Source organism: Xyrauchen texanus, chromosome 22 (assembly GCF_025860055.1).
Source record: "Xyrauchen texanus isolate HMW12.3.18 chromosome 22, RBS_HiC_50CHRs, whole genome shotgun sequence".
Classification (NCBI taxonomy): Eukaryota; Metazoa; Chordata; class Actinopteri; order Cypriniformes; family Catostomidae; genus Xyrauchen; species Xyrauchen texanus.
In genome coordinates this window covers 9,375,481-9,390,121 of record NC_068297.1, presented here as the reverse complement: position 1 = coordinate 9,390,121, position 14,641 = coordinate 9,375,481, and the positions used below count along the sequence as shown (strand labels likewise).

The 14,641-nt window shown below is 37.6% G+C and overlaps 1 protein-coding gene across 16 annotated transcripts in view; it reads left to right on the top strand.

Moving 5' to 3' along the window:
- Positions 1–14,641, top strand: part of LOC127662779 (neurexin-3a-like) — a 467,216-nt gene that overhangs the window by 418,047 nt on the left and 34,528 nt on the right. For all 16 annotated transcript variants that reach the window (XR_007972918.1, XR_007972917.1, XR_007972916.1 and 13 more), the window contains 2 exons: positions 3,134–3,223; positions 4,495–4,799. Coding sequence is in view for 13 of the 16 variants with exons in the window: in XM_052154109.1 (XP_052010069.1) it covers positions 3,134–3,223; positions 4,495–4,799 (395 nt within the window). In the remaining 3 variants the exon portion in view is untranslated. The remainder of the gene's footprint in view (positions 1–3,133; positions 3,224–4,494; positions 4,800–14,641) is intronic.

Below are 14,641 nucleotides of genomic sequence, written 5' to 3'. Positions count from 1 at the left end.
TATTTGAGGGCTTTTGCCATTTTATTGACCGAGAAACCAGGGAGGTGACAGAAACAAAGACGGAAATGGGAATAAGGGCATGACACAAGCTTGGACTTGAGCCCATATCTTCAGAATGAGCACTATAGCTCAGTGGTTTTCAACAGGTTTCGCTTCAGTACCCAGATTTTTCATACAACATCAAGTAGGACCACAACTGTATAATATTAAAAAGTAAACAAACATGCCTATAAAACATTAACATTTATTACATAGGTTAATTAGTGAAATTGTCAGTTTTGTTGATACATTAGCTACAGCAGCCTAGAACATGAAACAAACACTGTTATAGATATTGTATTAATAACATACTGTTTTAAGTTTGATTGGACACATGGCCTTTGAAATCAACAACAACAGACACTGAATACAAGTGTTCTCCTCCCTTTAAAAAATATATAAGCTTATTAATTTTGCAAACCTAACTATTTACAATAACATGTTACTATATTGTATGGTTTGAATTTAGCTTTCTTTTTCCCTGCTGTCTGCAACCCTAACAGAAAAGATCCGTGCACCATTTTTGAGTTTGTGACCCACTGAGATAGACCACAGTTATGACAGTAACTGTCATTTCAAAAAGTAGCATTTCAAAGTAGAGACCGGCAAGGAAGTGTACAGCTGTAGAAGGAGCAAATCTGGTGAAACAGGTGTGGACTGCATCAGAGGTTGTATTTGTAGATTCTATTGTTCTGATGTCTATAACTGTACCAGAGCCCTGAGATACACCATCAGACTACCCTTCAGTGCAACCATAACACCTTAGCAGAGATTAGAATGATAGCATTAGACATTTCACCGTAAAGAGAGAGGATCTCTTTACTGCCCAAAATATTCTTTATGGGGGTAAAAATAAAAAGGGATTCTGAAGTGTAAGAGGAAAGAAAAGAAAATGGTCAGCAGGGGAAAACTGTGTATGTGAGAGGTCATGGCCTCAGTCTGCTGTACTCCCTCTTTCCGATGATAATACGTGTCCCAATCGTACTCTCCATCTGCTCTGTCTGCACAACATCTCTTTTCTCATCCCACTGCCCCCCTACGTGGCCAGTGCAAGTGACCTTAACAGCCACCTGCAACTGTACAGCTTATTACTACACTGACATCTGTCCGTGGTGCTAGCACATGGTTAAGAGTCTGCTGTGATACCACAAGGATTGCAGGATGGGTCACAGGTAAGGATGGATCTACCTGGAGTTACTCCATTGGAATGTCTTGTCTTTTTGTATACTGTAAAACTTGTGGCCTGTTATATGATTTTTCCACTGATTTCTACTGTTAGACTCACTTAAATATAGAAATGGGAAGATTCAGCAGTGGTGTTGTGGCGCAGCTAAATAGCAATGCAGGGAACACTGACAGAGTGTTTTATTGCAGATTTCTGTCCACATCAGTAGAACAAAATGCATGTTCAAGAACTGTTAATGCAATTGGAAGTCATAAAAATCATTCAGTTCCCAACCCTATTTATAGACATGTTTGAAAAGTAAAGTTAAGTATTGGGTACAAATGTATATGTCCTCGTGAATGTAAACCGTTTCACCAAATCAGTTCCTTCCAGTGCTTTTGGTGGCTTTTAGGTACAACAAATAGTTTAGTATTTCCTGTCGGTGTTGGAGTGCAGGCTCTTTTGGCCTTGCGTGAGGTGCTCATTGGTCACTGCCAAGGCCACAAGGTGGGATTGCAAAAACTTGTCAAGCCAAATTCTAGTGCAACTACTTCTTCAGTAAATGCAAAGATTTATACTGAAAACTCTACAGCAAGACGGCAATTGTTGCGGTTATTATTTATGTTAGCTCAGTGCTTTGTTCTTACTTTGACAAGCTTGACATTGATTGGCTGCCAAAACTTCTCATTGCAAAATGTGACAAAGAATCTGTGAGAAATTTAAAAAACACTTTTCTAATGATCATCTTCAGTTTCTAAGCAGTGTGTGTGACAGAACCAAAAGTGAGGAGTGGCGAGATCTTGATAACAGCATTCGATAGCTGTGGCATGCCCTGCCATTGTCTAGGTGTTTGAGTTTGTTATTGGGCAACTTTCCTTTGTGAAATATGTCAAACTTCCTTTTGTTTTGTTTTTTCTTTTGGTTTGTGCATTTTTGTGCATTTGTTGTGCATTCTTAAATGCTACCTCCTAGCTATTGGGCTTTATATGTGTGTATAATTCTTGGTTTTGTGGGAATTGGTTATACATCCTGCTGTCTGAATACAGCTCTGCCAGTGATGGAGGCTCCCATCAGGCTGGTCCCCTGGAACCCTTCCTTGGAGTCCTGAAATTTGGCTCACCTAGCATCCTGCAGTGGTATGCCACCCTTACCACTTGAAGTCATTGTTGAAACAGCATGATATTGCAGACTCCCATCCTTAAAAGAAATCCAGGACCCCCTCTGATGAGCTTCATACTGTGTCTCCACAAACCCTCAATAACATGGAACATCAGCACATCTCCTTGGGCCATTAACACAAACATCCCTAGACACATCTCATGAAGGGATGCCTACAACTCACTTGTGTCTCTTTGGTACCAGCTCATACATCAAACATGATTGCATGACTATATTATTTCTGAAGCTTTGCAAAACAGAAGCAGCTGCTGTCTAGTTCTTGTTTTTCAATAGTGCTTTGTTATTATGACTGTTGATGTGGTTAACTGTGTGAAAATGTCAAAATATTGACCAGCATCATTAGCAATCACCAGATAAATGTGTATGTAATTATAACTTTGTAAAGCATGAAAGAGTGCATGCTGTCATCTTTTGATAGATAGATAGATGTATTGACCTCAGGCAGCAATCTGCTGACATTTTTATGCATCTCTTACAGCTAAACCAATTTTATTGTAAATATGTTTTAATCAATTCTGGTAATGACTGATTTAATTACAAGAGAATATTGAGTAGGCGTTCAGTTTAAATAGTGTTTCATTATTGCACTGTAAAAAAAAAAAATCAATGATAAATAAACTATTTTTAAATTAAACATAAATTTAAATGACTAAACATCTCTAAAAGTTTTTATAGCTTGTAAAATGTTGTCAGCAAATGTAATTGGAATTTTTGACAGTTATTACTGATATTATCTTTTAAACCTCCAAGGGAACAGCGATAATGAGAGAATTCAAATGGCCAATAAGAAAATTCCTTTCAAATATGCCCGGCCTGTAGAGGAGTGGCTTCAGGAGAAAGGTAACTTCCTCGCCGATTCTTTTTCCATCAGTTACATATACTTAAATGATAAATAAGAATATATTATATTTCACTCATCTAATATTTTTTGTCATTTTTTGTTTTTCTTTTGAAGAGATCTTTGTGTTGGGCAAAGGCTTAATAATATATAAATAGTTCAGTGAATCTATATTGGCCTTGTAAACATTTTATGAATGGTTTAAAAATATAATCCCAGCTGGAAAAAAAACAACAACAACAACTTAAACCAGCCTAAGCTGTTTTGCTGGTCTAAGATGGTCTCTCAGCCTGGTCAAGACCAGCATGCCATCTTAGGTTGGTTTTAAATGATTTTTTCCATTGGGACTGTTAAAACAAATTAATTTCAACATACATTTCTATTGACTTAATGAATGGTAGTTGGAAAGACAGACAAGCAGTCAGACAGACATACTTATAGTGATTTCTAAGGAGAAAATCAGAAGCACGAGTGCTGCTGTTACCGGCAGCAGCTTGTGGCAGCACATGAAGTGTCATCTGAGATGGAAAAGTCAGCATGAAAATTGTTTCAGACATTAATTGCATATCATCAAGATTCCTCATTACAATCACTAGAATTATCCAAGAAATTAGGAAGTTGTATTATTATTTATTATTATTATTATTGTAATAATTTTAGCTTTAGATGTTATGATTTTTGCTCTCATTTAACCAGAATTAAACCAGTCTTTTTCCCCCAAATTGTTGTGATATGTGTCCTGCTGCATTAGTTTTATATACAGCTGGCAGATAATTGTGCATTTAATTTAGTCTGATATTTAGATGATACAATATCTTTAGAGTTAAAATAGCATCCAAGAAATGTTTTACCCATAAAGTGCTAAAATCTTAATTGGGCTTTCTATCATTTCAGAGCACTTACTGCATTTCATGTGCCAATGAAATTAAGATTTGTTATTTATTTATTTGCATTTTCTCCTCACATTTATAGTAAAACATACTTCAGCCAACATGAGCTTGTAGCTAGACTCATTCAGTGAAACATAATGGGTCTGGTTTATTGTCTGGCCCTCCAAATGTTTACGACATGTCTCGTGGTAGTATAACTTGGGGCATTTTAAATGGAAAAGTAAGCCATTGTAATCCAACACAGCCATCTACAGTAATTCATTGTTCCTTGGTTGGGTAGGTTAAGCATCGCTAGACAGCCATTATTCTTGATGCCAAAAAAGATATTTTTGCTCAGTTTAACCCATACCGATAACTGTTCTGGATCTTTCTTGCCTCCTCAGGGCGGCAGCTAACGATATTCAACACCCAGGCCACAATAACAATTGGTGGTTCAGATGGCAAGAGGCCGTTTCAGGGCCAGCTCTCCGGACTCTACTATAATGGCCTGAAAGTACTCAACTTGGCTGCTCATGGCAACCCTAACATCAGAATTAATGGGAGCGTTCGGCTGGTTGGTGAGGTCCCCTCTGCAGGTTCAGCCAGAACAACAGCCCTCCCCCCAGAGATGTCCACCACCTTTATCGAGACCACCACCACAATGTCCACCACAACAATGAGAAAACACCGCACACCACCCACAATAAAGGTACGATTCCAGACATAAAACAGAGACCCCATTTTTCAGAGATGCTGGGTCAAGTATATCCTTTAAGCCAAGAACCCACTACACAACACAACACAAAAGAGCGCCGTAGCATCTGTGAATAGAAAGAGCATATCATAGCAGTGCGCACACGGGTGGGTACGTGCTGAAATCTGGGAAATCTAGTCATAGACTAGTTGGCGACTAAAAAATTATTCACAATTAGCTTGAGTCATATAGTGTGCACTTGGCTTTAATCGGCATGTATGGATCTACCAAATGTCTTTATCTGATATGCACCAGCATTATACCACAAATAATGCATGCCCTGGGTTTACAATTTAAATAAATGAGGACACAACCTTGTTGCAAAACAACTTCTACATGGAAACATGGAAATCTCAGAAGTGGATATTTTGTAGGTTTTCTACTGAGCCATGCCTTCAGTTCTTCAGGATATCATTTGTTATTGACAATTTAGTCAATTTACAGAGTATATGCAGCGGGGTCCAAAAATCTGAAGCATCATTGAAACTCTGGGATCCATCTAATTAAAACCTTGTTATAAACAGTCAATTGTAGGACTTACAAATGTACATTTTTAATTGTCCACATTATCTTTGTACAAAAGCAAAATCAGATTTCTTTGATTCCTTCAGATTCTTTTTGTAAAATTTTAAAATTATTCTGAGATAATATAGATCATAAAATTTTGCAAACTTGTGAAATCCATGCCAGGAGTGCATGCTATAATTTAAGCAAAACAACAACAACAAAAATAATTACCTATAAATTCTGAAATTCATGTACATTTTTCAATTAATTTTTTAATTAAAATTGACAAATTGTTAATAATTTTAAATGTATTATTATTAATTAGAAAAGTAAAAAATAGACACATTTTCACTAGTGGTCTCAGATTTTGGACTTTGTTGTTTCTTAATAGATGCAAATATAACTGTGGTATTGAAATGAGAAACAATGATTTGCACGAGGCATGTAAGCTCTATGTGGACTGGTAAACACATAACAACAATACTGTGTGTGTGTGTGTGTGTGTGTGTGTGTGTGTGTGTGTGTGTGTGTGTGTGTGTGTGTGTGGATGCCAACCATAAATATTCAAAAGAGAGGTTTTGTTTCATTTACGAGAAGTCACTCAACCAGGTGTGTTTGAATGATTTTTAAACAATATGTAAACAACTTACTCCAGTTAAAGAGAGTTCAAGCCTCTCTTTTTGAAGTGACCACAACTTCATTTTATTAAGGTCAAGTTCATAACAAATTATGCAGTTGAAAGTATGTTTATAATTCCCATCCTTTAGATAAAGATATGAGAGCAAACATACAATGCCTCATTCACACACTCTTGACAACCAAACAGAGTACCACCCACATCAAATTTGACCAAGAGCCAATAAAACACTGTGTTTTGGTGAAATGTGATTAGACTGGCCATTTCATAGGCATCCTGGTACAAATTGAGCTGGTGGAAGTGATATTAAAGCCATCAGTCTTCTCTGTGTCTCAAATGTGATACATTTGTATCCACGAAGCCCTTTCAATTGACTATAAAGAAACTTTGTGATAGACTAATGCTTAAAGAATAAGTACTACAAATTTGTTCTTGCTACTCAGCACTTTTGTTTAATTTAAATAGTATATTAATTTCAGGAAACAACTGGGAAATCCATTGTTCATCGCTTATTAATTCACAAAAGTGAATATCTAAAAAAAATCATCAATCAAATATATTGCCATTGCTTTGTCATGCACATTTTTGCAGAACCGATTTGCTTTTACTGGACTGTGTCAGATCGGTAACAGATGATTAATGATAGCTTTCCAACCTTCAGTTCAAGAGATACATGGATAGGATGTTGCTCTATTAAGAGAGAGTGAACACAAACCTTTCTGCTGTAGAATTCATTGGAGCAGGTTTGTAAGCTTTTGGCAGGCAGGGGGGTGATTTAGCCAAACTTAAACACCAATAAGGACTTCTCGAAAAAGGAAGCAATCATTGAGTGGAATGCTATGAATATTCATGCACATAGAATAGCGCAACACTCATTTTTAGTTTCATTTACATTATAGAAGTACAGTTGCTTATGTTCAGAGAAGAAAAAGACCGTCACATCACTGTTGATATTTGCATGTTGTGAAATACTAATTTTTTGTTAATGTACAAAGCAGATGATTATCTAGTTATATTTTATTATAGTAATATTTATTATTATTATCATCATTATTATTATTATTTATGTTATTGTATCTTTTTTATATATATATATGTGCTTCAACTTCAAGCACATTTAGCACTGTGAACAAGTCTAGATAAAAAGTTTATTATTATTATTATTATTATTATGTATCTATTGACAATGTCTAACATTGTACGTATATGCATACAGGAAATGTATTTAACTTTTATAATTTTTTCTGAAAGTCATAAAAATACCACAAAAGCATAATTTCCATCACATATCAAATTCTATATTGTGTTTAATAAACTGTGTGGTGGAAATGAAAGCACTTAGGGCAGGTAGGCCAATTGTAGGCCAATTGTAATTTAATAAGGATGAGCTGACATCACTGAGTTTGAGCAGAGTTTTCAGTTTGCATATTTGTCTTGTTTTTTTTTTTTTTTTTAAAGCCTGTCCATGATCAGACATATGGAGAAGATGCAATGAAATATGCACATCTAACTAAATGGCTGATTTATTTTTGGAGCGCTAGAGTAGCAAGAAACATGTTCATTCCAGTCCGGTTATGAACTGTGGTCCATTCTGACTTAAAAAGTGTTCTCAATTTCACCATGATGTTTAGTGCAAAATCAATGCAGACTATTCCATTATCTGTTATAAAACAACACATTACTGTGAAAAATAAATAATAATTTCACACTGCATTGTGGGATAATTGTGTTTCATTTGAAGTGACCCCTATGGTGTTTAGTATTCCCTTTGAATGAGACCTTTACTTAATTAGTTTTCCTCTAGCTGATGCAATTGTGTTTAAGGACATTATTCTTAGCATTGTGCTGTTGGAAGAAAATAGTTCAATTTAGAGATTGACTAAGTCTGATCAAGATATATATAATCTACACTATATTGTGCATTTGTAAGAAAAACAATTGATGTGATATGATTGATCTGTTTTTGCACATTTAGTAGAGTTAACACCTAGGTATACACTGATATCAACTCTCGGTATAGAAAATAATTTTAATGCAGGTTAAAAATATAATTTTTATAATTATGTTACTACAGTACAGCACAGCTTCATTACATTATTTTTTATGGCCCTGTTCACTGTAAAGTCACAGCGTAGAAATACTATTATAAAATAATCAGTATAAGTCCTGCAACTACTAGCCAGGAATTTACTGTAAACTCACCCTTAAATATGTTATAGTGCATAATTGGGGGAGACAACGCATTAACATTGAGGGGTGGGACACATCCTCCTGTCCCCTCCTAAATCTATGCCTCTGCTAACATTGAATCTGTGTTCTGCAAGTATCTCCCACTACTGCTAGAGGGTGCCAAGTGTTGCGGCACTGTGCACACTGAACCGTGGAGAAGGAAATTTCCACTTACTGTACATTAACGCTGAAGTCGACCATGTCTGCCTTTAGCTGTAGATGCTCAGCCAAGCATCAGATTGCATTCCAATCTGTGCACAAACAGGCAAAACACATGCAAACTCTGCGGTAATGAGAAAGTGTGCATCTGCCTGGAGCAGAGCCACGCCACAGAATGAACGATTCTCCCTGACGTACTCTGAAACACTTGAAAACAGCACTGCTGTAGGTCTTGTTTGGCTTTTGTGGCAAATCAGTGTCACAGAATACATAACTATTGTTAGTTATCTGATGTAACAAATCCCCCACATTCAGATATTGGGAAAGATCCAGAACAGTTGTCGGTATGGGTTAAACTGAGAAAAAATGTCTCAGTTTTGGCATCAAGAATAATGGCTGTCTAGCGATGCTTAACCAACCCAACCAAGGAACTATGACTTAGTGTAGATGGCTGTGTTGTTATACAATGGCTTACTTTTCCATTCAAAATGCCACATGTGAAAGGGTGAGAGACTTGTGATGGTATTAGGATGAGTCATTTTGTTGGCGTCACTAAAAATGACTGGAGTTAAGATTTTTTGGAAATAGATAATGATACACCCACAATCATTTCTAACATGTTTATTTATGTATTCATTTTATTTTTTGGTAAATCCTTGTCCCACGCAAATTGGCCCATTTACAGATTCAAGCATTAATTCCCGGCTAAATATTTATACTTAAAACTGACGTGAAAGTGAAAGGTGTTGTTATTTTATCCATTTGAATTCCTTTGCATCTATAATCCACCTTTGTCGTTTTTTTCACTTTGATTGGAACTTGGAACGCCCAATATCTTCACAAAACCACTCGTCTAAATGGTTTTATTAGCAAGGGATTGGTAGCAAGATGTTGATGATGAGCTTGAAATGAGAATTAAAAATGAATACAACCCCCACACCCTCCCTCCTCAACTTCTCTCACCATCTGAGGATGAGTTGAAGGATTGTGGGTATTTCAGTGGAATTGGCAACAGGATTCTCATTCATTCTGATCAGCCCAGTAGGTCAACAGGCTGCTAGGCATGTTTGCTTTCTCATCTTAATTTGTGCAAAGGGGATCAGTAAACAATTGGGCTGTTACAGTTGGGGGAAGTAATTTAATTGTGAACTACAATCCCCTGAATACATTGTGTTGGAAGTTCTATTTTTATTACATTTACATTTGCCGTGCTGTGTCGAAACTGGAACAAGGTCTACTCATTTTATTCGGCTTAATTAAGATCAGGGCTGTGGAGCCAGGGAGCAGCCAGGCTTGTATGGATCTCGGTGTAGAACTCTTTCGAGGTTTGGTTAAGTAAAAGGATCTATTCTTCAAAGAAATTCCCCTGGAAAAAAACCCTGGAGAGAGATCACAAGAAAGGTTTTTTTCTTTTCTTCTTCTTCTTCCTTTTTTTTTTTAATCATGTTTAGGAAAGGTTCAGAAACTTTTCTGATAGAAATAATTGTGATTTCTTGCATTTGACTGACAGCAAGATATCTCAGCATGGTAAAACAGTTCATTAGCATATTAGCAGTACAAAACATGGTAAAAATAACATTGTGTAAATTGTGGTTTTTAAATAGAAGGGAAATAACTTTAAGGAATCTAATTTTTGAAGATGTTAGAATGAATTCTCAAGGTAAGGGCCTAATTTACAAATGAAATGCGTAATTTCTGCATCAATAGTGCAACCAAACGGAATAAAATAAATAAACATTGTTTTCAAACAGCTTTTCAAATACGGTGTGGTGTTGATTGAATAATCAGATAGTCCAGCCCCCAACTCATGCCATTGGCTGAGTAAATGTTTCGGTTTTTGAGAAAATTAACCTAAAAATGTCTTGCTTACAGTTGGGATTGGAGTATTTTAATTCCAAAAGAGTCACACATTTCGGCTTTGAGGGTGCATTGTGTCATTTTTGTGGAACCAACATCAGCAAATGGAATTACAAAATAATGACTGTTTCAAACAGCTTTTTCCCTCGTCTGCCCAAGCTCACTTCATTGATTGAGCCAATGTTGTTGTGTTGGGCTGGTCGGATGCTTAAACTAAAAAACAACAACTATGTTTTGATAGTGCTACAGCCTGGGCCGCCACTCCCTGTGATCCCTATGCGTAGGGCACAAACCCCATAGGGAGGCAACATCTTACCCTAAGGGGGGTACCAAAATTTCAACTGGCTGCTCATCCATGTTAAACATTACAGAAGGACCAGATATCAGTCGAAGAACACTCTCCCCCATTGATGATCGCCTTGTATAATGTTTAATAACAGCCTAAAATGATGGTAATCCTCACATATGAGAGGTGTGGTAGAGCGATGTATTTTCCTCTGGGCATCTGAATCATTGATGTATGTAAGGTTAACTGAGCTGCTCATATTTTTGCATCAGAGGTAACGGTTCAGGGCAACGTTTCAACAGTTTCATTTCATGTCTAGAAAAGACTGGGGGACTATATTTGGTCTCTTACATCCTTTTGGCCTCTAATAGGAGGGATTTAAAGCAATTCAGGGAGTTTCATTCCAAAATCTCCAAATCCTTTTCCTTTGCTGTACTGCTGAAATGCTCTATATTAAAGGACTGTTTGCCAGAGGGTGAGACAAGGCAAAGCATTTTCTTTTTGCCATTTTGTCATAAATGCTCTAATTGATTTACATTTATGCATTTGGCAGATACTTTTATCCAAAGCGACTTACAGTGCACTTATTACAGGGACAATCCCCCCAGAGCAACCTGGAGTTAAGTGCCTTGCTCAAGGACACAATGGTGGTGGCGGCTGTGGGGAACGAACCAGCAACCTTCTGATTAACAGTTATGTGCTTTAGCCCACTACACCACCACTCTCATTTAAACAGGATGCCATACAGAGCAATTTGATGCACTGGTATTAGGATGGATAATAAATGTTTTAATTTTTTTTCAGTTATCCTGAACCACCATTAAATTTACAGAGCCACAGCCAAAGACATCCTATGGAATCTGAGTTGTGAGATTGGTTGTTTATTATAATGTAATGAGTTAAAAAGTATTAGAAAAAAGTATTTTTAAATTAAATTGGAAACCATCTTTCTATTGAATCATTCACTGAATCTGTCAGAGTGGTTACTAAAATGTGTCCCTTATTGAACAGCAAGTCATCAACTTTCATTAATGATCAAGCTTTAACCATGTTTTGGAAGTATGTAGTGAAAACCAAAATTTGGTGTGAGTTGAAGAAATATTTCAAGTTAATTGCAAGCGACACTATTTGTGGCATAATGCTGATTACCACCTAAATACATTTTGACTTGCCACTCCTTTTCTTTAAAAATGTGTTCTAGTGATAGAGCAGGACCGGGTTTTTATCTGCTACAACTTAACAGATCTTGTAAATTTTATATTGTCAACGTTTAAGACAATAAAAATAGAGTGCAGGTGATAAATGTTGACTTAAATGTCAAAACTAAATAATAATAAATGTCACTTACAACAGGACACAGCCAAATTGAATGCAAAGATGTATTTGAACTAACACTGCTTTTAAATTTGACTTACTGTCTTAAAGGGACAGTTCACCCAAAAATAAAAATTCTATCATTATTAGTGGTGCTTGCAAAGCATCACTATTGTAATCTCACATACTTATTATACTTTTTATTTTTAGTGGTGCTTGCAAAGCATCACTATTGTAATCTCACATACTTATTTTTATTTTTCTTCTTTTTAGTGGTGCTTGCAAAGCATCACTATTGTAATCTCACATACTTATTAGTGGTGCTTGCAAAGCATCACTATTGTAATCTCACATACTTATTTTTATTTTTATACTTTTTATTATTCTATCTCCGTACAAAACTTCGGCACCTAACTCGTCCCGCACCGTTTGGCGTAGACCCACGAATGAGGTGTCAAATCGAACGGCCTATTGAGGACACGTGTGCTATGACTTTTATAAGCGATCGGGGTACGGTATTTGCCCCAGGGGCAAAAAAGCGGCCGAAAAATCCCATAGACTTAACATTGAGACAAACTTTGACGCGTCACAGCTCCAAGCGAGGATTTCGTAGAAACGTGTGATTTGCCACATTTGAAGAGGCTGGCAGGCTCTGTAAGAGCATACCTCAATATGGGGTAAAAGTTGCACCCCTGGGGGCAGGAGCTGCCCAAAAATGCCCCAATTGACTTATAATGGTGTAGGACGGCCCATGAAATGAAAAGGCATAGGGATTTGTATTGAACATAGCTCTGGATCACAGTGTCATAGAGACGAGGGGGTGGGCTCATTTTACTCAGACGACCAATCAGTCTCTCAGGATCATTGTGAAGCTATCAAGCCACGCCCTAGCAACCATTAAGAGCACCTTAGCAACAAGTCCCATAGACTTCTATTGAAACAGATCAAAGGGATATCTCCGGATAGAAGTGTCATAGAAACACAAGGGTGGTCTCGTTTGACTCGGGACAGCAAACAGCCAATCATGCATCAAATCAACACTTCCTAGCCCCTCCCTAGCAACCATTGTCGAGCACCTTAACAACCAAAATCCATAGAGGGATATCTTCCATTCTGAATGTCACAGAGGCATGGGAGTTGGTTTATATCATTCATACTGACAAGCAGCCTTTGGAGATTCATGATTGGCAGCTGCCAAGCCACTCCCTAGCAACTAAACAGAGTACCCTAGCAACCGTTTAGCAGTAACTATATCTCTGCACCAGAAAATCAGAGAGACTTCTGGGTTGATTTATTTCAATCAGGATGGCAAGGAGACTTGATTAGTATCACTATGGTAACTGCCTAGCAACCAGATGGGGTTACCCTAGCAACCGAGTAACAAATCACATATCTCTGCACCAGAAAAAGTAGAGACTTCCGGGTTGACTTATTTCAATCAGGATGGCAAGGAGACTTGATTAGTATCACTATGGTAACTGCCTAGCAACCAGATGGGCTTACCCTAGCAACCGAGTAACAAATCACATATCTCTGCATCACAAAAACGTAGAGACTTCCGGGTTGACTTATTTCAATCAGGATGGCAAGGACACTTGATTAGTATCACTATGGTAACTGCCTAGCAACCAGATGGGGTTACCCTAGCAACCGAGTAACAAATCACATATCTCGGCACCAGAAAAGAGTACAGACTTCCGGGTTGATTTATTTCAATCAGGATGGCAAGGAGACTTGATTAGTATCACTATGGTAACTGCCTAGCAACCAGATGGGGTTACCCTAGCAACCGAGTAACAAATCACATATCTCTGCATCAGAAAAACGTAGAGACTTCCGGGTTGACTTATTTCAATCAGGATGGCAAGGACACTTGATTAGTATCACTATGGTAACTGCCTAGCAACCAGATGGGGTTACCCTAGCAACCGAGTAACAAATCACATATCTCTGCATCAGAAAAACGTAGAGACTTCCGGGTTGACTTATTTCAATCAGGATGGCAAGGACACTTGATTAGTATCACTATGGTAACTGCCTAGCAACCAGATGGGGTTACCCTAGCAACCGAGTAACAAATCACATATCTCTGCATCAGAAAAACGTAGAGACTTCCGGGTTGACTTATTTCAATCAGGATGGCAAGGACACTTGATTAGTATCACTATGGTAACTGCCTAGCAACCAGATGGGGTTACCCTAGCAACCGAGTAACAAATCACATATCTCTGCATCAGAAAAACATAGAGACTTCCGGGTTGACTTATTTCAATCAGGATGGCAAGGAGACTTGATTAGTATCACTATGGTAACTGCCTAGCAACCAGATGGGGTTACCCTAGCAACCGAGTAACAAATCACATATCTCTGCATCAGAAAAACATAGAGACTTCCGGGTTGACTTATTTCAATCAGGATGGCAAGGACACTTGATTAGTATCACTATGCTAACTGCCTAGCAACCAGATGGGGTTACCCTAGCAACCGAGTAACAAATCACATATCTCTGCACCAGAAAACACTACAGACTTCCGGGTTGACTTATTTCACTCAGGATGGAAAGGAGCCATGTATTGTATTACCTTGGTAACTGCATAGCAACCACATGGGCTTACCCTAGCAACCGAGTAACAAATCACATATTTCTGCACCAGAAAATCGTACAGACTTCTGGGTTGATTTATTTATGACCATAATTTTTGTTCTTTTCCAGTTACAACATGCTGTTTGACGAGTTTTGCCACGGCAAGCACCACTCACATTTTCTTCAGGAAATGTACCTATCTAGTTAGTGGTGCTTGCAAAGCA